The sequence below is a fragment of the Geotrypetes seraphini genome, chromosome 19, assembly GCF_902459505.1.
Source record: "Geotrypetes seraphini chromosome 19, aGeoSer1.1, whole genome shotgun sequence".
NCBI classification, from domain to species: domain Eukaryota; kingdom Metazoa; phylum Chordata; class Amphibia; order Gymnophiona; family Dermophiidae; genus Geotrypetes; species Geotrypetes seraphini.
In genome coordinates this window covers 23,749,687-23,773,304 of record NC_047102.1, presented here as the reverse complement: position 1 = coordinate 23,773,304, position 23,618 = coordinate 23,749,687, and the positions used below count along the sequence as shown (strand labels likewise).

Below are 23,618 nucleotides of genomic sequence, written 5' to 3'. Positions count from 1 at the left end.
CTGTGGAGGCCATATGGCCCAGGAGCACCATCAGTTGTCTCGCCGGTAGGGTTTGGCGAGTCGACACCGACTGGCAGAGATGAAGAAGAGACTCCATGCGTTGCCGAGGTAGGAATGCTCAGAGTCGGGTGGTGTCCAGGACCGCTCCGATGAAGGGGAGGGACTGGGTGGGTTGTAGATGAGACTTGGAGAAGTTGATCTCGAAGCCCAAATTCTGGAGGAAGTAGGTTGTAGCCACGGCCGCCGAAGTGACCTCTGGGGCTGACGGGGCCTTGATGAGCCAGTCGTCGAGGTATGGGAATACCTGTAGACCCCTGTCCCGGAGTGCTGCGGCCACTACCACCAGGCACTTTGTGAAGACTCTGGGGGATGAAGATAGGCCGAATGGTAGCACTCGATACTGTAGGTGCAGATTTCCCACCCGAAATCTGAGGAATTTTCGGGAGGCCGGGTGAATGGGGATGTGAGTGTAGGCCTCCTTGAGATCCAGGGAGCATAACCAGTCGTTCTGCTCGAGGAGGGGGTATAGAGAAGCCAAAGTCAGCATGCGAAACTTCTCTTTGACCAGGAACTTGTTGAGGGCCCGAAGGTCTAAAATGGGTCGCAGGTCGCCCGTTTTCTTCGGGACGAGGAAGTACCGGGAGTAAAACCCTCGGTTCAACTGGTCTGACGGGACCGGCTCGACAGCCCGAAGCTGGAGTAAGGTTTGGACTTCCTGAAGAAGAAGGGCGGTCTGCGTCGAGCTTGAAGGATACTCTCTTGGGGGATGGTCCGGAGGGACCTGGTGGAATTGAAGAGAGTATCCCTCTCTTATGATGGTGAGGACCCATAGGTCCGTAGTTATGGCCTCCCATCGATGGTAGAAAAGATGGAGGCGGCCCCCTATGGGAGAGGCCGAGGTTATGCTCCCGGGGGGGGGCGTCAAAAGGGCTGGGGGGCCTTAGGTACGGCCGGTGGCTGAGGTTTTTGTTGAGACTTCTGGGGAGGTTGTCTCTTCGCAGGCTGCCTCGCAGCAGGCGTTTGTCTGGGCATGTAACGCCGCTGGTAAATCAGGGGTGGCCTGGGAGGTCGAGACTGTTGAGGCTTGGGTTTAGGCCGCAGGATGGACTGAAAGGATTTTTCGTGATCCGACAGCTTCTTGGTAACAGTTTCGATAGATTCATCGAACAGGTCAGCTCCAGCACATGGTACGTTGGCGAGTCTGTCCTGAAGGTTGGGGTCCATATCGATGGTACGGAGCCATGCCAGGCGACGCATCGCTACCGCGCTTGCGGCGGCGCGTGCCGAGAGTTCGAATGCATCGAAGGAGGATTGCATCAGCTGGAGGCGTAATTGGGAGAGGGAGGCTACCACTTCCTCGAACTCGAATCGAGCTTGGTTGTCTATGAACGGAGTGAACTTGCGGAGCACCGGCAAGAAAAACTCCAAATAGGAAGAGAAAAAGAAGTTGTAGTTTAGCACCCGTGACGCCATCATGGAGTTTTGGTAGAATTTTCTACCAAATTTGTCCATCGTTCTCCCCTCTCGGCCCGGCGGTACAGAGGCGTAGACCTGGGAGGGATGAGAGCGTTTTAGGGAGGACTCGACCAGCAGGGATTGGTGGGAGAGTTGGGGGCCCTCGAACCCTTTATGGTGCACGATGCGGTATCGAGCATCGAGTTTGCTAGGGATCGCCGGTATGGAATACGGCGTTTCGAAGCACTGCATGAAGGTCTGGTCCAGTAATTTATGCAGGGGGAGCCGAAGCGACTCCGTTGGGGGGTTAGGTAAATGCATGGTGTCCAGATACTCTTTGGAGTATCGGGAGCCCGTGTCAAGGGTCACATCCAGATCATCCGCCATTTGTCGGAGGAATGATGAAAAGGATAATTGTTCCGCCAGCGTCGGTCTGTGGGACGGGCTGGCGGAGGAGGAGGCCTCCAGGTCCGTGGACATCGGGGAGTGACAAGGAGAATCGGGCACCGGTGTCTCCTCGTACTCTGGGCCCCTCGGAGGGGACGCCTCTGATGAGGAGTATCCCCTACGTTGCAGTTTTTTCTGCGGTGACACCTCCGAATAGCGTGAGGAGTGCCAGGATGAGTGTCTCGATCGGTGTCCGTTTCGGTGGCGGGACGGGGATCGGGATCGTCTGTGCATCGCATGGTCTCCCGAGGTCCCCAAGTGGATAGGGCTGGAAGCAGTGGATCGCCACTGGGTTTGCGATGCGGGTTCCTGCGATGCTACCCAAGTCTGGTAAGGAGTACGGAGGAACTCTTCCTGACTATGCCCAGGGCTTCGAGTATCGATCGAAGGTCTGGTCCCATGTTGGCGCGGAGGCGTAATGGGTTCTAATGGCGGCATGTCGGTAAGCGAGGCTTGCCGCGTGGGTATCGCCGCCCTCCCTCGTTCGTCCTCGTCGGTTGTCGAGGTCGAACGGTGTGGGGGAGGGGGAGGGGGCGGACCGCCCCTTTGGGCCGGTACCGGGAGGTCACCCTGTATGGCAGCGATGAGCCCGGGTCCGATGGTCTGCATGAGCTCAACGAATTGAGCTTCCAGCACGGACCGTAGCGAAGCCGATAGGGAGGGATCCGCACCGAAAGGGGGTCCTCCTGCACGGACATCGCGCTCCTTCGAGGTCGAGTGCTTCTGCTTAGTAGCTTTCGGCACTTTGATGACCATTGGTGGCACTGTGGAAGGAAGAGGTACCTGAACCGAGGAGACCGGGGCAGGCACCGACGTCGAGCTCGTGGATGGTGTCGGGGCGAGCGATGCCGGTTTCGCCGCACTCGATGCAGGAGGAGTCGATGCCGGTTTCGCCCGCACCGGGGAGGTATCAGATGAAGTGGAGGCTGAGGGATCCTTAGCTGCGTCCATCTTGAACATCGATTCCCACAATAGGCAACGCCGCTTGAATGAGCGTGCCGTAAGGGTAGAGCAAGGCCCGCACGATTTCGGGATGTGGTCAGGGCCCAAACACTGCAAACAGCGCCAGTGAGGGTCCGTGAGTGAAATCGCGCGTTGGCACTTGCTGCACTTTTTAAAACCGGTGATTGGCCGGGACATAGGCCGGAAAATCTCTGCCGCGAGGTCGAAGCCCGTGGGCCTGAGCCACGTGGCCGGCCCGTTCGACCCGCCGGAGGAAATAATCTTCTCCTTTTTTTTTTTTTTTTTTTTTTGAAAAAGAAAAGAACTGTTAAAGTAATTAAAAGAAACGAAAACGAAAACGCGGACAAGGAAGGCAAATTTAACTGAATTCAGCTAGCGCATGAAGAAGTTGAACTTCTCAGCTCCGCGGAAAAGAAAGAACTGAGGAGACACGCCCGGATCTCCGGGTAGGAAGGCACCGGCGCATGCGCGGTGCGGGCATCTAGAAACTTTAAGTTTCTACAAGCAACACGTGCTTGTGAGACGTCCGTACCGGGGCTCTGTCTGATGACATCACCCACTAGTGAGAATACCTGCCTGCTTGTCCTGGGATAATAGATATATTCCATGTATTAAAAAAAGGAAGACAGAAGACCAAATGGCAGCTGGCATGGTTAGTTAACAAGTGAGGTGAAGGAAGCTATTAGAGCTAAAAGAGAATCCTTCAGAAAGTGGAAGAAGGATCCAACTGAAAATAATTGTATAAACAGTCAAATGCAAGGTGCTAATAAGGAAGGCGAAGAGAGATGTTGAAAAGAAGATTGCACTGGAAGCAAAAAACACAGTAAAAACTTTAGGTATATTAAAAGCAAGAAGCCGGGAAGATAATCGGTTGGACCGCAAGACGAGCAAGGGATAAAAGGGGCTCGAATCAGAGAAACTCCTACAAATCTCTGTAACACTGGATGATGTAATGGGTCAGTTTAACAAACGGAACAGTAGCAAATCACATGGACCAGATGGTATACATCCCAGAGTGCTGACATAATTGAAAAATGAACTTGCAGAGCTATTTTCTTTAAAATCTAAGTCTGAACCACAATAAGGGTTTCAAGGAAACAAGATGTGTAGGGCCAACCCAGGCTACACAAGTACAATCGGCTTTCTACAAGTTCTTCCACCCTTTCAAGCGCTAAAATCTATCTGTGGCAGTCGAGGCCCACCTGCTTTAAAACTCTGATGAGTTAATTACCATCCACACAAGGAGATTAGTTTATTTCACAATAGAGTTAGTTGGTTAAGAGATACAAAGATCAACTGCAATTTTAAGAAAACAACTCCAGTAGGGATTGCCACTGGCTCTATATCATAAAGAACAGATTAGTTCAGTACAAGTTTTATCCTACTTTGTGCAAGGACACATGTTTATGTTTATTGATCACTTGATAGCCCGCTAATGCAATACATAAATGCAAAGAAAGGAACGCCAAAAACCAAAAGTAAAGATTACAACCAAACAAGTAACCAATCATACAGTATATTGCCTGCTACTCTATTCAGTCACCCCCAAGGGACCAGTTAAAAGCCATTTAAAAATAAAACATATGTTTTCAAAAAAAGATTTAAACAATTGTTCTATCTCACTCATTTCCCTATAATTTTAAAAACTACACATCCACATATGCATTAGGGATAAAGTCAGGACTGTTTTTATTACATGGGACCAGGAAGCCGTATTTAACTCTTCCGTCTATAGTTTCAGCAATGAACCACAAAGTACACAGTACATTTTAAGATGATTGCTGGCTGAGGTCGAGTGTTCTGGACGTATCATTATGGAGCCACCATGTGTGTGAAGTATTGGCAAAGAGCAGCACAAGAACACAAAGCTACAGCAAAAGCAGAAGGGTGGATTTGATTTAAATCACGGCTTTCTACAGAAACATTTTTGCTGTTAAGAAGAATGTTATCTTTGCAGACACAAATTCACAGTTCTGAGAAACATAAAACCAAGCATCTGTGATAATATCTTCTAGATAGAAAAATCACCCATGACATTATGAATGGATTAATGGAATTCAGTAACCAAAAAATTTAAACATTGCATGACAATACAGCCTCATGCTACATAATTAAAAAACAAATCCTTATTTCATGATGAATAACTTTTGGACTATAATGTACCTTAAGTTGAAAACTATCTTTAGATGGATTTTTTAAATATAAAATGCTTTTTTGAGGAAAAATTCAATTTAAATTAAAAAAATGCATTTCTTTTCTTTTTTTTAATTGTTGATTTTTATCCATCCTGGCTTAGAACTTGTTAAACTAAGCCCTAATAGAGGAAGATTTTTCTTTTGTATTTCAATCCATTAGATACAGCAAAATGCCATAAAATTCTAGTTCCATATATAATCTATTGGAAGCCAAGGCCAAGAGCCCTTATCAGATTCTTATCTACATTTCTACCATATGATGAGTAAAGGGCTAAAAGTTCCTCATTACCCCTTAAATTTATTCTCAAGTTTCAACATCAAATAATGGCATTCCAGAACATTCCAGTAATTCTGCGACAGTCCATCAATTATCCTTAACTCTGAAAGCAGAAAATGTGGGCACTGGACATCAAAGAGTGAAAATACATACAAGACATCCCCTCATTAAACCCCCTCCTTTACCAACGCGGTAACTGCTTCGAAGCTCATAGAATTCCTACGAGCATTGGAATGCCGCTGCCAGTGCTAAAACCCGCGCTACGTGTTGGTAAAGGAGGGGGAAAGTTAGTCCCACGTCCAAGTGGCCAAAAGGCACCTATCTTATAAAGGCAATCTAAGTGCCCGTGTGTCTTTGTAAAACAGGTTCCCAGAACCAAATGCTTACACACACATTTACACATTGGTATGAATGTGTGCACGCACCAGGTAGAGCCGGGCCAAATAGTATATTTTTTACCATTTAGACAAATATGAATAATGAAAAATATTATTAGGCCGAATACAAATAATGAGCTTTACCGTAACAAATAATAAAAGAAGCAACAAGAAATCAGAGATTGAGTGTTTATTTCAGTAGGATTTAGAACAGCCAAAATTATTCATATTTGAATTTAAATCACTATTCCGCAGTCTACAAATAATGTACTCGTGGTGTCTTTCAGGGCTCAGTAAATTAGGGGGAGGGGGACAATCCACCACGGGCACTGGCACCCATCCTCCTCTCTGTTCCATGCCACATGCGCGCCCCCTTCCCCCATTACATCTAAGGTCCTTGCATGAGCAGTAACCCCAACCTGTTGTCACACTAGCGTCGGCTCTTCCTCTGCGCCTAGAAATGACATCAGAGGGAGAGCTGACTGACTTGGGCAGCAACTTGGTAATACTGTTCGCGGCGGGAACCTGAAAGAGGTACAGGGAAGGGAAGGGGCGAATGTGGCAAGAGGGGTCGGGGGAGGAGCACCACTGCTTCAGGCGCCTCTCACCCTTTCTACACCGCTGTCAGGGCTGAATCAAATCAAATATGAATATTCAGTACCGCCCTACCAGCTAGTTTTTAAAATATATACAGTAAAACCTTGGATTGCAAGTCATTTGGTTTGCAAGTGTTTTGCAAGACAAGCAAAGCATTTTATTCAATTTTAACTTTATGTACAAGCAAGGTCTTGCAATACAAGTACGTATAGTATTTTGTTGTAAAGTTTTTGGGTTGTGGAAAGAAGCATCTAAATTTCTATTATTTCTTCTGGGGAAATTTGCTTTGATATACGAGTGCCTTGCATTACAAGATTGCTTCTGAAACAAATTATGCTCGCAAACCAAGGTTTACTGTACATCTCAATTTTGCTTCCTGGGAACACCCATGTGCAGAAGACTCTTTCCATGGAAAAAACCCTTTATATAAATTACCACATATCAAAAGAATATAAATACAATAAAAGGTGACTCACTATCTACTTTTATAGCTCAAACTACCACCTGTCTAAATCTAGCAGAAGAGACCAGGCTGGCTGCCTTATGTGAGAGAACTCGTGTTATCTGAATTCATACTTTGACAGGAACTTACCATTTGGAGGTCCCGTTGCCTGGTATGGTGGCGGGTAGGGTGCTGGAACAGAAGGGCGAGCAAAGACTGGAGGTTCGTCCCCGAACACCACAATCATGACTTGAATCAGCCCCAACAAATCTGACTGAGGCTAAAAGACAAAATAAGGCCCCCCCTTTTACAAAGCTGTGCAACTGAGTGCCGTGCGGCAAATGCTCCGATGCCCATTCAGTTCCTATGGGCGTCAGAGCATTTCCTGCGCTGGCCTGTGCTTTAGTAAAAGAGAGAGGGTAAATCAGAAAGATTTCTCCATAACAAAACGGGTTTAGATAGCATTAATGTCCACTGAGCATCATTTATGCTGGACGAATGGTTTAGCTGTGGAAAATTCTCCTTTAGAATACCAGCATATCTCCTATGGTGAAGAAGGCTATACAGCAGCAGTTCAACCAATGAACATAAGAACATAAGAAGTTGCCTCCGCTGAGGCAGACCCTAGGTCCATCCTGCTCAGCGGTCCGCTCCCGCGGTGGCCCATCAGGCCCATTGCCTGAGCAATGGTCTATACCTATCTATATCCCTCAATCCCTTTTTCTTCCAGGAATCTATCCAAACCTTCTTTGAAACCATTTAATGTTTTCTTGTCTACAACAGCCTCTGGGACAGAAACAATGCACCCTCCCCCACCTCAAGAAAAAGACACACAACCGAATGCAAAATGTTCCTCTGATTAACAAAACCCAAGTCTATATAGGACATCAACATGAACTAGAATAAAAAAAAGGCCTAATAGTGTCACTGTCTGACAAACTGCGAGGTGCAGCAGCAAGAGGTACTTTAAATATTAAATTAATTTGTGTGAGAAGACCTCAGTGTGGATTGTCAAGTCGGGTAAATGAATTAACTTTCAATTTATTTTATTTTTAAATTTTTTTAAACACTGGCTTTTCACTAATAAGCCACAAGTCAGATTTATATGATTGGGTGAGGGTCTTTGTTTTGCAGTTTATCAATGTTTGGAAACTGTTCCTTTTTAAAGTTGACCTGCAGACATTTTCGTCCTACGGGGTGCGATCTTACAAGTCTTTGGTAATTCAATTTTCTGACTCTCAATCAGCTACAGTATATGAATGGAATGCAACGATTTATTGCAGCTGTTTCATCACGGGATGCCTGTAGGCAGGCAGCCGGTGTGGACAACCCTCCTCCTCGCCAGTGTGTCGCAGCACACCAGAAATCTCAGGAGGCACACAGTTTGCGATACATTGGTCTAGGCCACTGCACACAGTTAAAGAGATTATGAAGTTCCTGTGAGCAGAGTGATTCTAGCTCTAAAGCAGGGATGTCAAAGTCCCTCCTCGAGGGCCGCAATCCAGTCGGGTTTTCAGGATTTCCCCAATGAATATGCATGAGATCTATTTGCATGCACTGCTTTCATTGTATGCTAATAGATCTCATGCATATTCATTGGGGAAATCTTGAAAACCCGACTGGATTGCGGCCCTCGAGGAGGGACTTTGACACCCCTGCTCTAAAGGAATACATTTAATGGCAGGAGCGAGTATTCACAATTTTCAAGGAAGTTTTCATAGTTTCCAAGAGTTCTAATGATTTGTAAATCAGCACATTGATACAGCAACATCTCAGCATCCTGGATTACTTTCTCTTCCTCCAAGAGTTCACAAAATACAAGAGATCGTCCATGCTACCATTTAGCCAGATGAAAATATGCACCCGTTCTACAATCCTCTCCAAAAACACCATAGCGCCAGCATGTACCTCCCATCCCCTAAGAAATGAGTTCTGAAGGAAAGGCAGTCAAAAAACAAGCTAGTCTCAGTATACTCACATGTTTCCATTCATGGAGATAAGGGAGATAAACCTTGCCATTTGCATCAACATGTTTGCCTGTCTTAATAGTCATTGAACTTGTGGGCTTTACAAAGCAGATTGGGGGATTGAAGGGGTGAGTGTCCAGAAGCCAGAGACATATGGGAATATTGTATGTGTTACCTAGAACAAAGCAGATTGCAAATAAAAAGGCTATATTTATTATTCATGACTAATTTTATTCACTGTTTTCTAAATAAATCAAGTTACCAGTGCTGTATAATTGAACTGTACGGAAAGGAGTAATTTACAACTTTGCAAATATACACATAACACCAAACCAATAATAGAAACACCAAGTACAGGATAAAATGAGAACTATTGAAAATATTTTCAATAAACTTTTTTTTTTTAATTTCTTTATTCATTTTATAATTCACAAGTGTACAGCCAAATATTAAACAATATATAAGACAATAACACTTGAAAATCCACCATATTATATACAACAGAAAAAGAAATATCTCCCACCCCCCCCATCCACATCCCTATACATCAAAAGAAAAACCACAGGAGTATATTGTCTTATCATTCATATGTAATATTAATAAAAATCCAACCCCCCCTCCCCATTTAAAAAATTTTCAATAAACTTAATGCTAATACTTGATCTAGGGCAATCCAGTCAAAATAAACTGAAGAATTCCAAAACCTAAGTACATTTTTTTTCAAAAATGAGTTCATACCGGAAAGAAACTGCCTTTACAAATAGCCTTAGGATGTGTAAAATTGGCACTAAAAGCCATTCTTAAGTTGGCTAGAATTCTTGAAAATATAAACTTGCATTTATCTAGAGAACAGCTTTCTGTACTTAACTGATTTTGGAACTCACGTCTTCAATTGCAAACATATAAAAATAAAAGCCAAAATAAACCCTGGATTCATTGCAAAACTTGCGACCCCATAAACTTCATTTCCCTTAGGCAACTTATTAGAAAGATACATTTTTAAGTGATCTGGTTCTCTAGTGCCCTGAAAGCAAACATTCCTAAGGAAATCAAAACAAAAATTAGCAAAAACCTGAATTCTCAAAAAGCAGAAATCTGCCTTTTCAAATGAGTACATCTTCAGACATCAGGAAAGACGGAAGGCTTAAATCCTAGAAAACAACTTGTCTCTATGGCAGAAATAAGTTTTCAAATGAAAATCTCTATCCATCTTTAGAACTTCCTAAATTCTGAGTTACTGTAGCTGAAGAGAGAGTGTTATTTTATTTTGCAAAATGTCAATTTGCAGAATTGACCTGCTGTGTTTTGATATTGTTTCAGATTAGAGAATGACAAGGGGACAAATTTTTCCCCGTCCCACAGGAACTCAATTTCCCCGTTCCATCACCGCGAGTTTTGTCGCTGTCGCTGTCCCGTTCCTGTAAGCTCTGCCTTAACCACCCAAGCTTTATGATTTTAAAGTGTTTGAGGTTTGTGCAAATGAGGACAGAGCTTTCAGGAATGGAGCAGGGACAGGTAAAGAACTTGCCGGAATGGGATGGGAAAATGAGTTCCCGTGGGGATGGGGAAAAATTTGTCCCCGTGTCATTCTCTTTCAGATCATTGATTGAACCATTTCAACATAAAGTGTGGCATTTACAAGTGTGAAACTCCGAGCCATCATGAAGTTACTGTTCTTGCAGAAAAAAGCTCCAAAGGAAATCCATAAATGTATGATGCATCCTTGAGTGACCTCAAACGGTGTCAACTCTTGGAATTGTTGACCATGTCCATGACCTAATTTTGGCCAATCAGTGAATATTGGCCAAAACAATTGCTGAGACACTACAGATTAGAGAATGACACGGGGACAAATTTGTCCCTGTCCCCGCAGGAATTCAATTTCCCCATTCCGTCCCCGCAAGTTTTGTCGCTGTCCCTATCTCTGTCCCATTCCTGTAAGCTCTGTCTTAACGTCACAAGACTTGAACACTTATGATTTTAAAGTGTTGGAGGTTTGTGCAGATGAGGACGGAGCTTGCAGGAATGGGGCAGGGACAGGAAAAGAACTTGCGGGGACGGGAAAATGAGTTCCCGTGGGAACGGAGAAAAATTTGTCCCCGTGTCATTCTCTACTACAGATATTTTTATATATATATATATATATATATATATATATATATATATATATATATATATATATACATACATATATATATATATATATATATATATATACATACATATATATACATACACAGATATAATTTTCAAAAAATTCATCCAAATATCTTAACCCCTCCTCTTTTACCTCCAGAAGATTCACCTACCTTCAGATAACCTTCCCCCAAATTACCCACCTTAACACCTTCCAATTAAACAAATACCATAAATAGATTGTAACCTACCCTCTCTAACTGCATTCCATATGTATTTTTCATACAGTTCTTCACTGTCAGTTTCATTTCCATCCTATAAGTTCACATAGAATTTTTCTTTTTTCAACCATCTTTATTTTCTCTTCTTTATTAATTTCCAGGTACTTTAGTTAGATTGTGAGCCTTCGGGACAGTAAGGGAATTTTTTAAGTACCTTCTTACTTCTCATTTATAATCTTAATGTATATTTTCTTCAAACCGCTTAGAACCTAACGGATGTAGCGGTATATAAGAAATAAATTACATTACATATACAGGGAATATGTTTGGTGTCTAATCCATGGGCAGCTAGATATACAGAAGCTGTCAGCCAAGTGGGTGCCCAAATGTTTGTATGCTGCTGAGAAACGATGTTGAGTAGACACTTCCCAAGTTGATTTGGCAGCATTTTCAGCAAGCTGGTGCCAGCTTTTTGGAATGAATAGTTACTATTGATGAAACATGGTTATACCACTATGATCCTGAGATAAAACAATAAATAGTCCATGCAATGGCGGCACTTAGGTTCTCCAAGGCCAAGGATGTTTGTCTTTTAAGAGTTTGTATGATGAATGTATAGTGTTTTTTGTTATGTTTATAATTGTACTTTTTCTCATGGTCTTATTTTGTTACTCACATAGAATTGTTGGATGTGGGATATAAATTTTTAAATAAATAATATATAAAAATATATAAAAATAAACAAACAAACCCACTCTTTCCTCACCCCCAACTCTACTGGACTATTCAAGATAAACAAATTCTATGAACAATGAGGAAGAAAAGGTTCCCCCCTATGTGCTCCTATTTAGCCAGGGTCTTGTTACGCTATGTCAGGATCTTTTCCATATCAACTATAAAACAAAGGGCTCCTTTTACGAAGCCGCGTTAGCGGCTTTATCGCAGGCACCTATTTAGCGCGCGCTAACCCCCACGCTAGCCGAAAAACTACCGTCAGCTCAAGAGGAGGTGGTAGTGGCTAGCACGGCGGGCAAATTGGCGCACGTTAAATCGCTAACGCGGCTTCGTAAAAGGAGCCCAAAGTTTTTTTGTCATCCATTTACAGGCAGGTAGAACAGTCTCTGATTTCCAGGTGGTAGAGCGAGACGGGCTGAATTAAGACAATATTGAATAAGATGCTGCTGTCTCAAGCATGCTCCTGGAACAAGTCTATTAAGCCAGTGGTTCCCAACCCTGTCCTGGAGGACCACCAAGCCAATCGGGTTTTCAGGCTAGCCCTAATGAATATGCATGGAGCAGATTTGCATGCCTATCACTTCCATTATATGCAAATCTCTCTCATGCATATTCATTAGGGCTAGCCTGAAAACCCGATTGGCTTGGTGGTCCTCCAGGACAGGGTTGGGAACCGCTGTATTAAGCAGGTAGCTCCCAAGACCCAACCAAGATTGCAATTTGTATTGCACCATCTTCCAATAATAAGCAAGCACCTCGAGACACGTCCACCAAATGTGTCATTAAGCACTATTCTACCATATAAAAGGCACACACTACCAACTTTTGGGGAGCATGCTTACCATCTGCTAAAAGCAAGTGTAAAATGCTAGTGCCCGACTTGGGTGCGCTTCGGGCAAATTCTGTAAATCTATACCCAACTTTTTGGAACATCCCTGGCACACACCCTTTTTAGTTACATGCGATTGAAGTTAGGCACCATGCTTTATAAAATAGCGTGCAGTGAGATATACGAGCAAATTTTTAAGCCTGCCAATTAGTAACATAGTAACATAGTAGATGATGGCAGATAAAGACCCAAATGGTCCATCCAGTCTGCCCTTCCTGATTCAATTTAAATTTTTTAATTTTTTCTTCTTAGCTATTTTTGGGCAAGAATCCAAAGCTTTACCCGGTACTGTGCTTGGGTTCCAACTGCCGAAATCTCTGTTAAGACTTACTCCAGCCCATCTACACCCTCCCAGCCATTGAAGCCCTCCCCTGCCCATCCTCCACCAAATGGCCATACACAGACACAGACCGTGCAAGTCTGCCCAGTAACTGGCCTAGTACAATATTTAATATTATTTTCTGATTCTAGATCCTCTGTGTTCATCCCATGCTTCTTTGAACTCAGTCACAGTTTTACTCTCCACCACCTCTCTCGGGAGCGCATTCCAGGCATCCACCACCCTCTCCGTAAAGTAGAATTTCCTAACATTGCCCCTGAATCTACCATCCCTCAATAATTGGTTGTTGGCATCCAATCACTGACTAATAAGCTCAGAAACATCAATCTGCATTCATGCACAAAGTTAGGTGCAATACGCTCATTAACTACACCCAAATTCCTCCCCTCCATATGCCTACTCTAAAGTCATATAAAAGTAAGCATCTAACTGCATTGAACATACTTTTACATGTGGATTAAGTTCCTAAGAGGCCTTTTACATAGATATAATGGCATGCAGTGTTCTCCCCAGGGCCTTTCAGCCGGGCACTGCGCCCGGCTAATTTAGATGACCGCCTGGCTGTCATCTATTGCGAATCCTGCTACTGCCGCCACCGCTCAACATAAAAAAACAAAAAAACACCTCTCACCGGCTTGGAGACGCGAACTCAGTGATTTGTATTTATTGGCGATGCGTCAGTGATTTGTATTTATTTCACATGCAGCTGCCTTAGCCCGTAGTGAACTCATGCTTCGGGCTCTAAGGTGTGCATGCCGGCTTCTCTTCTCTTCCCTCCGAAAACGGGAATTACGTCCCGGGGGGGGAGGGGGGGGAGAGAAGGGTAGCTGGCACGCACAACTTAGAGCCCCGAAGCATGAGTTCGCTACGGGCTAAGGCAGCTGTCTGTGAAATAAATACAAAATCATGCCGATTTATAAGCACGGGATGGCACATCAGAAGCCGATCTGAAGGGCACTCCTCAGGTTGCCTCCAGTTTTGCTTGGGAGGGCTACTGAGCTATTTTGCTGTTTCTTTAACCAGGCTCTGTCCTCTGATTGGGTATGTTTCCTTGTCTCCAGAAAGCAGAATAATCCTGCTGCATTGAGTGTAAACAACACCTCCCACAAAGCTGATGGTAATGCCTCTGCTCATCAGATCCTGTGACTGCAGCGAGTCTGGGACTCCTCTGGGAGAAAAAAAAAAAGTGTCAAGTTCCCTTCAGTTCCGGCAAGCAGGGTGATCAAGACCACGTGGGGGGTTTCTGCCTCGGGAAAGTTTAGTTTTTGGTCTCTTGGATTGTTACTCGGTTTGTAACATTATTTTTTTCTTGAGAGGGAGCTGAATCCGAGTTGTGCCTCTGCCACTTGAATTTCTTGGCGAAGGAAGGGGGTCAGTTGCTCTGATCTTTCCTAAGTCACAGCAAATGCCCATTGACCCCCAAAAGAGGCAGGACGGCAAGTCATTATTAATCTGTTCTATGCATCTATGGGTAGCAAAGAGTTTTCTCACTGGGTTCCAGTGCTGTTTGCTATTTGAGCTGCAGTGCTCAACGTGTGCAGCTCAGAAGAGAGGTGGTTTTTTTGTGGGTTTATTTATTTATTTATTTTTAATATTTTATTTATAAATTTTTCATTCTTACAATAATTTAATTGTACATAAAGCTTAAATTAATACATGAAAAATTATGATTCTAAATAATTCATCTTATCATATAAAATATAACCCTCCCCTTTTTTCATTTCTTATTTCCACATAATATACATTCCCCTCCCCACGCTAATATAGCTATTACTAATGTGCTATGAAATCTGATCATTGGAATAGCGGGTCAATGGTTCCCAAATTTTCTTAAAATTATGAATATTTCCCTGTTGTAATGCTATTGTTTTTTCCATTTTGTATATATGACAGACTGAATTCCACCAAAATGTATAGTTTAATTTGGAATAATCCTTTTTGTGGGTTTAGAAAAAAAAAAAATCCTATCCCTTACAATACAGGAAAAAAATCTTGGCAAATCATCAGATGAGAGCTGCTACTTGAAGCTCCTATGATATGATTTTGAAGTGCAGGGATTTTCATGCTGTACATTGTGCACAGATGTTGGCATGAGTTAATGATCGCGCAAACGGGGCTATGTGCACGGCTGCTGTTTCCAAGTCCTGCAAGAAGGCAGAGTTGTAGCTCCATGACAGAAATCGAGCTTTCTCTGGGCTCTTTTCAAAACTTCAGGCCAATGAAAAGTTTGTGGGTGCTTTCTCTTTGATAACTGGTCACCACATCCATCATGAAACTAAGAGCACTGAGCACTTTCTCTTTGAAAAAGTCATCCAAGAAAATAAGTATTCCCATAGATTTAAACCTTCCTTTTCTGGAAACAGCATCTGGATAAATAGCTTAGGTTGAATCAATTTTTATTTTCAAACAACAAAAATCCAACCATCAAATGCCAACAATAGAGAACAATAGAAAAAATTCAAATACAAAGCATCAGATCCAACAATACCTTACCCACCCTAAACCTCCCGATCCAAAAGCAAGGAAAAACCGTAGAGCAGTAGGCTTGGACTCTGATAACCCACTGCCAAGGACTAGGAGTAAACTCCAACACTGAAGAAAAAAAACAAACAAAAACACAGAACAAAGGTACAAGGACTCCCTAGCGCCCCAGCAAGAACAATAAAGAGCGCTGGGGCCTTGGAGAGGTTCACAAGGAATTAAAAATGTCACTTCGAGCCCTTGGCGATAGAGAATGGAGATAAGAATCCCAAATCTGAAGAAAATGTCGCTTTCTTCGCAAGCTATGATACACATCCTTCCTTTCCAGCAGCAGCAGAGCATGCAAACGATTCCTCCAAGCCCAAAAGGATGGCAAAGCATCTCCAATCCAGACAGACAGAATCACCTTCTTCCCCAAGACACCCACCCGCCGCATCTCAATGCATAGACTTTCCTAAGTTTGGGGACTGGGTAAAATAAGGATTGCCCGGATCCCACAGATCTCGCACATCTTTGTGGCATGGGGTCTGCAGGGCATTTTAACACCCGCAGACCTCACGGTTCCTGCTCACCCTTGAGGTAAGCAAACTTTTAAGGATGTGAGGTAGAGATCCGTGAGGTTCATGGGGCCTGCAAGATCCTTGTTTTACCCAGTCCTCTAGGTCAGTGTTTTTCAACCTTTTTTGGGCAAAGGCACACTTGTTTCATGAAAAAAATCACGAGGCACACCACCATTAGAAAATGTTAAAAAATTTAACTCTGTGCCTATATTGACTATATATAAAGTAATTCACTTGAGTGCCACCGCCGCCATCGGGAACAGGCCGGCGCCAAGTTCTCCCTGCTTCTCTTCCCCGCGGGGCCGACCAACTCTCGCCACCCGTCGTCAATTCTAACGTCGGAGAGAACGTTCTAGGCCAGCCAGGCAGCGATTGGCTGGCCCAGAACGTCCTCTCCGACGTCAGAATTGACGCGAGTGGCGAGAGTTGGCCGGCCCCACAGGGAAAAGCAGGGAGAACTTGGCGCCGGCCTGTTCCCGATAGCGGCGGTGGCACTCAAGTGGCTAAAGAGCCGCAGTTTGCCGGCTTAGGGACAACACTGGAGGGTGGCCAGCTGTGCACCCCCTTGGGACGTAAACCCGGGGTTGGGCAGACCGCCCCCCCCCACCCTGGTATGCCACTATCTGTACCTCACTCCCTCCCTATGACCAAAAATTCTCCTTTCTTCTATTCCCCGTGTACACAACCATCTCTTTCCCTCCCTTCCTCTCTCCAAAGTCCATTTCTTCTGTGTCCAAAAACGCATTCCCTCCCCCACCTCAGCATCTCTTTCCCTCCCTTCCTCTCTCCCAAGTCCATTTCTTCTGTGTCCAAAAACGCATTCCCTTCCCCACCTCAGCATCTCTTTCCCTCCCTTCCTCTCTCCCAAGTCCATTTCTTCTGTGTCCAAAAACGCATTCCCTCCCCCACCTCAGCATCTCTTTCCCTCCCTTCCTCTCTCCCAAGTTCATGCCTTGTGTCCAAAACGCACTCCCTCCCCCCTTTTGTGTTCCGTGTTTGCCTCCCAGCCCATCTTTGCAACTTTCTCAGCAAAACGAAGCTCAAGCCGCGAGGCTTGTCTTCTGCTTCCTGCCTGCCCTGCCGCACACAAATAGCCGAACGGAAGTATTCTCCGACGTCAGCACTGACGTCTATATAAAAAAAATATCTTTTTTTATATAGAGGAGGGTTTAAAAAAAATGATCAGCACTGGCTGTCATATATACTAGGTACGCCACTGGATTTAATAACCCTATTCTTACTTTACTGTTGACGTAGACGTTGTCCCACCACCACCACCACAACCACACACACACCCACTATAAAGAATTGAATTAAAGTTGTATTAACATCAAGCAGCTTTCAAATAACATTAGCAAATAAAATATTTTTAATACATTGCTAATTATTACCTGCATCTTTACCTAAACTGTTTTGCCCTAGCTCTCACTTTGATCTTTATCTGCTACTTTATTATTTTGCTGTAATGCAATCACACAGGTCTCCTTCAAGGCTCAGTAACACCTCTCCATAAATTATGTGGAAGAGATCTGGAAGTGGGGATTGCATCTATTTCATATCCTAAGTGAGACCTCAGGAAGGAACCTAGTGATCAAAACATTATTAGAGGTGCTGTAGAGCCGTTTCTTGTATGACTGGATGAGCTATTTATCTTTTTTTTCTTAGTTGTTTAAATTCATGAAGAAATAAATGGCTAGATTGACCCCAATGACTTCATTAACGCATTTCCCTTTTTTAAACCTCTAAACCATTTGAAAGAGGACACATATCTAATTATTCACTTCTAGAATTGGATACTTCTTAAATTTAGTAAAAATATTCTGGCACAAGTGTCAAACCTTAAAAAAAGGAAGTCATATTGAGCTTTGGAAAACAATAATAAATAACTAATAAAAATAGTACACATTTAGGGCTCATTTTACAAAGATATGCTAGCATTTTTAGCGCACGCACCGAATTAGCGCGCGCTACCTGAAAAACTACCACCTGCTCAAGAGGAGGCAGTAGCAGCTATCACACGGGGCATTTTAGCGCGCGTTAAGGCCCTAACGTACCTTTGTAAAAGGAGCCCTTAATTTTCCCCACTACCAAATTTCCCCACCCCACCCGGCTACTTTTCCATGCCACCCGGCTGGAAAACATTTCTGGGGAGAACACTGGCATGTATGTATGAAATAACCTGTACAACAATGACCTCCGGAGAGATTAACTTTATCTACAAATAAAATACTTTGGTTAGTACATGGCAGGTTATGTCTTGTATTTTACATTTCCAAATCCGAGTTCAAGGTAAGTTACATAGAGGTACAGTAGGTATTGTCCTGCCCAAGAGGGCTCACAAGCTAAGTTTTGTACCTGGACTCATCAAATTATCCCAATTTTAAGCCATACTGCTTAGAGTATAGACACAGTTTCAGTTTCCATTATTCAATAAGTGACCTTAGGCAGTTTGCCAAGGTGAAATGAGAGAGAGGAAAGATATGATGCAAACATACGACTGTCTAAGCAGGCTTTAAAAAGGTATCAGAATGTATCAGTTTTTGTAGAATGTGACCTTCAAGGACAATGCAGTGAAAAGGAATCCTCTATAATAAAACCCTAAGCGCGCATGCGCACTTACAACACTGTGATCTCTGTCTTTGTGATGTGCGATTCCATGGCTGTGTTCAATTTGCATCGCGTGCAGCATGCATGGGCGGTGGTTTGAGCGGTGGCAAGAGCAATGGCAGGAGGGTGTCCTTCGGCCTGGATGAAGCGGACAGGGTGCGGGTGCTGCAAGGAGTCCAGCTGCTACTGCTGCACAGGGAAGTGCAGGGGGAGAGGGAAAGGGGGCTGCTTTGGGGGGAGGGGTGTGCTGGGGGGCAGGCAGCAATCTTGGTTTGCTCGGGGGGAGACAGAAGGAGGCCACGGAGAGACAGCAGGCATGGCGCAACAGAGAGAAATAGGCAGGAGGCCATGGAGAGAGACAGATAGAAAGAATGACAAACAGTCAGGGGGCCAGAGAGACAGAGGCCAAGGAGAGAGAGAGAGAGACAGACAGACAGCGGCCAAGGAGAGAGAGAGAGAGACAGACAGACAGAGGCCAAGGAGAGAGAGAGACAGAGACAGACAGCGGCCAAGGAGAGAGAGAGAGAGAGAGAGAGCGAGAGAGACAGAAAGAAAGAAAGTTAGACAGCGGCCAAGGAGAGAGAGAGAGAGTGACAGAGAGAGAGCGAGAGAGACAGAAAGAAAAAAAGTCAGACAGCAGCCAAGGAGAGAGAGAGAGAGAGAGAGAGAGAGAGACACACACACAGAAAGACAGACAGACAGCGGCCAAGGAGAGAGAGAAAGAAAGAAAGAAAGAAAGACAGACAGCAGCCAAGGAGAGAGACACAGAAAGAAAGACACAGAGGCCAAGGAGAGAGAGAGAAAAAAGAATGACAGACAGCAGCCAAGGAGAGAGACACAGAAAGAAAGACACAGAGGCCAAGGAGAGAGAGAGAAAAAAGAATGACAGACAATCACATCTATTCTAGCACCTGTTAATGTAACAGGCTTAAATACTAGTGTGAGAAAATAAAATAGAATAGTATACACTAGCAGAGGTCACACTGACCTGCACTCTGATGAAAGAGCAGCTACATTTTCTCAGCAGATCACTAAGAAAGGGTGGGTTAGTAACAAAACATTCTGGTGCCTGGTATTAACATTCTCTCAGATAATCTGAAAAACATGAAAGCTTAGAACAACACTTACATTTGTAAGTCACTGGTATGGTTCCAGTGAGACTCATCAGCTCCCTGGAGGTTCCATCATTAAAAACTAGAACACACAACCAACAGCAAATTAGGGGACCTTCGTTCTTCAATTGCCTGTTTAATGCTAATAAAATCATGCAGCAAAGTATTTCAAAAATTAGTGAAGACAAAACACTTTGATGACAAGCCTATAAGTAGGTGCCTCCCTTTAGGTGTGCCAATGCAGAGTGGGGTGGTGTGTGCTCAGATTCTGTTACAGAATACTAGCATACACCCGCACTGGCTTACCTACAGGTAGGAATGCCAACACATCAGGTCTATAGCAGGTGCAAATGGGCACTTCTAAGTGTGGCAAAATAGCAAATGCAACTTACAGGCTACAACTCTGATGTGTTTGTATCTCTACCAAGGCAGAGCTGGCCCAGGAGTGCTGGGTATCTCTAAAGCAGCAAAGCCTCAAAGTGGTCATGGTAAAAATCGAAAAATAACAACTCACCTGTAGAAGTTAGAACTGAGGAGGGCAGAGCTGGAGCACAGGAGGAGTCCAAAATGTAAGTGAGGCCTTCACCCCCAAATTCACAAATAAGGACACAACCTACTGGCCAAAACTCCTATGCCTTTTGCAATAGAACTGCAGGCATGAAGTTATTGAATTGCCTTCATTAGGTACTTTGTCACTTTTCCTGCGTTTTCGATGAGAAGATTATAAGGATTGGATAAGCCTAGTTCACTGAAAATCCTTACAATTTAGGTGAAAATTTTAATGAATGCGGCATGTTCCTCCTTTCTCCTTTGTATTTCCAGCTCACTCAGAATTAGTGGAGTGGGTAGATGTGAATTGCTTGTTCACTCTTTCCAAAAATACCAGGACTAAGAGACATGTGATGAAGCTACTAAGTAGTAGATTTAAAACAAACCAGATAAAATATTTCTTCACATAACATGTAATTAAACTCTGGAATTTGTTGCTGGAGAATGTGGTAAAATCAGTTAATTTAGCGGGGTTTAAAAAAGGCTTGGCTAATTGGGGAAATCCACTACTTATACCTAGAATAAGTAGCATAAAATCTGTTTTATTACTTGGGATCTAGCTAGGTGCTTGGGACCTGGGTCGGCCACTGTTGGAAATAGGATACTGGGCTTGATGGACCTTCAGTCTGTTCCAGTATGGCAATTCTTCTGTTATCTGATGCTGAAGCTTTTGTTCACAACTGCTTGAGGATTTTTCTTCCTTTACATTAATCCCATCTCTAACATTACCAGTCTGGTCATTGCAGTGTTGGTCCCGAACAGGGAGCCACGCATCAGGGTTCCCTCAGGAAATCTTGAAATGATGGGCCAGAATCTGGCTATCAGGTATCATCCTTAAGCAATGATCAAGACTTACTTTATTTTCTCAGTTATGAATGCAGCCTCCACATTATCTCCAGCCCTCTCCGAACTAGGGAGTGCAAGAGTGAACTTGGGAATCAAGTGGAGGGATCTTCTGAAACTTTAAGAATAGTCTAGAATATGGCAGATAAGATTTAATGCTAAAAAGTACAGAATCATACATTTTGGCTGCAAAGACCCAAAGAAATAGCATTGGAAATAAAGTACTTTATGCACAAATGAAAAACAGGACCTGGGAGTGATCATATCTAGTAATCATTAGGTGGCCAACAGATAAAAAAAGTGAAGGCAAAAGAATGCTTGAGTACATTGGGATGGCCATCAAGAAAAAACAACCACCATATTTTTCGCTCCATAAGACATACCTGACCATAAGACGCACCCTAGATTTAAAGGAGGAAACAAGGAAAAAAAAAAACCCCATTCTGAACCAAATTCTCCTTGCCACCCTCTGGTGGTCTAATGTTAGGCCAGGGCAGGGACAGGGCAGGCAAGCCTAGTGGCGAGAACTGATGGCAGCCATTCATGGAGTGGTGCGGGGCAAGGCAAGCACGTGAAAAGCACATGTCTGCCTTTTGCACCACTCTGACGGGAGTCAGCTGGAAGGAATAAGTGCTTTTGTGCCGCTCTGTCGCTAGTCAGCGGGAGGGTAGGGCAGGACCACCAGAGGAACTAAAATAAGGTACGGGGGAGTTCGGGGGGGGGGCCAGCCTGCTGCCTCAGAGTGGGAGGCCCTGCCTGCCTACTTGCAGTGGCAGAGTTGTGTACAGTATAGTACTGGAGTAGCAGGGGGGCTGGATTGGTAGAATTATGTGCGAGGGGGATCTCAGAACTGGAATCACAGGGTGTCCTTTGCAACAGGTGTGAAATGAATGGGCACTGCTGTGTGTGGAAGGGATCTTAGTACTGGAATACCAGGTGCTACTGTAGGACAAGTGAGGTGCATTGGCACTGCAGGGTGGTTTGTGGGATGATCTCAGCATATAAATTGCAGGGGCTGCTGAAGAGCAGGAGTGAGGGAGTCTCAGTACTGGAATAGTTGTGATTGCTTTGGGCCAAAAGTAAAGAGAATTGGCAGAACTTGGGAAGGGGTGGGGCTCAGTACTGAAATAACAAGGGCTGGCTGCAGCAAGCTGACAGTAACAAGATTATGAGGGAGAGCAGTGCCAGCGGTTTTTAGTGCTGGAAGCTGCGCTGAAGACCTGCGCTGCTCACAACGCTTTTGAGCATCGGGAGCAGCATGACTCCCAGCGTTAAAAACCGCTTGCGCGGTTTGATAAAAGAGGGCCATCCTCATAAAAGAGCAGCTGCTGTGTAAATACTCTCTGTTCAGTAGGCAGCAAGGGGAAGAGTGGGCGGGAGGGCGCGGCCTCAGCTTCCTGAACTTCTACCATGGCAGGTGCTGCTCCATGTACCAAATTTTGTCCACTCTGTGAGCTGAGGGAAGCTGGGACCGGATGGGGGGCCGGGTGGAGCCGAGGACATAGTGGTCGCAGTTACTGGCGGTATAGCAGTTAGGGGTTAGCCTTGAGAAAGTTGAGAAAAGCGAAACATGTTGGCATTGAAATCCCTAGCCAGAGACCATACAACTTAAGCTAAGTATATGCTTAAATGTTTTACGTAAACAGCAAGTATAAGCATAAGCAAAGTCAAAATCAAAGACAAAGATCAAATAGGAGAAAACTCGGATCCGATGACGATTTGACATGTAAAGCTTAGAGCAATGAGATATATCGAGCTCTAAGTGGTGCCACTGAGGATTTCGATAAAGTGGACATAATTTACAAAGAGGTTGTGGACAAAGTAGCTGAAAACTTGGCAGCTATTTTGGTGATTAATTGCTTGAGGTGTACACCCTTTGAAAAATAGATATATAAATTCGGAGTATACTACATGTTTAAATATCTCCATGGCATAAATGCCCAGGAAGGAAGCCTCTTTCACTTGGAAATAAGCTTTGGAATGGGGGTGGGGCGGGTTTTAAGATGAAGGTGAAAGAGGAAAGACTCGGGAGTAATCTACGTTTATAACAATTTTTATTGAAGTTTTCCAATGTTACAAAGACCTAAACAACAGTATAGGATAACTTATCTGATGTTGGGTATAAAGATCCTTGTAAATATTCATAGAATACATTATTGATCTCCTTATCTGTTCTAAACATCCTGCTACCAGACCCATGCAGCTGCAACATTTTCCCTGACCCCTTAGATTGTCACACTACTCGTGCCAGCATCTTCCCACGATGATTGTCATGAAGATGAAATTGATATTTATAATAAGCTAGAGATTTGGTAGTCCGTTGATGAAGCAGTGCTTGGAGAGCACATTGAGTGGCCAACAAGTGTGATTTGAGCAACAGGGTGGGATAGTTTCCCTATTGTTGCCAAGTGGCACATAATTGATG

At 44.1% G+C, this 23,618-nt stretch overlaps 1 protein-coding gene across 1 annotated transcript in view; it reads right to left on the bottom strand.

The window, feature by feature from the left end:
• The window catches only part of TSG101 (tumor susceptibility 101), a 67,421-nt gene that overhangs the window by 29,328 nt on the left and 14,475 nt on the right, over window positions 1-23,618 (bottom strand). The window contains exons 3-5 of the mRNA XM_033927853.1: window positions 19,818-19,883; window positions 8,732-8,895; window positions 6,904-7,033 (exon numbers count right to left, since the gene is read on the bottom strand). Of these exons, the coding sequence (XP_033783744.1) occupies window positions 6,904-7,033; window positions 8,732-8,895; window positions 19,818-19,883 (360 nt within the window). The remainder of the gene's footprint in view (window positions 1-6,903; window positions 7,034-8,731; window positions 8,896-19,817; window positions 19,884-23,618) is intronic.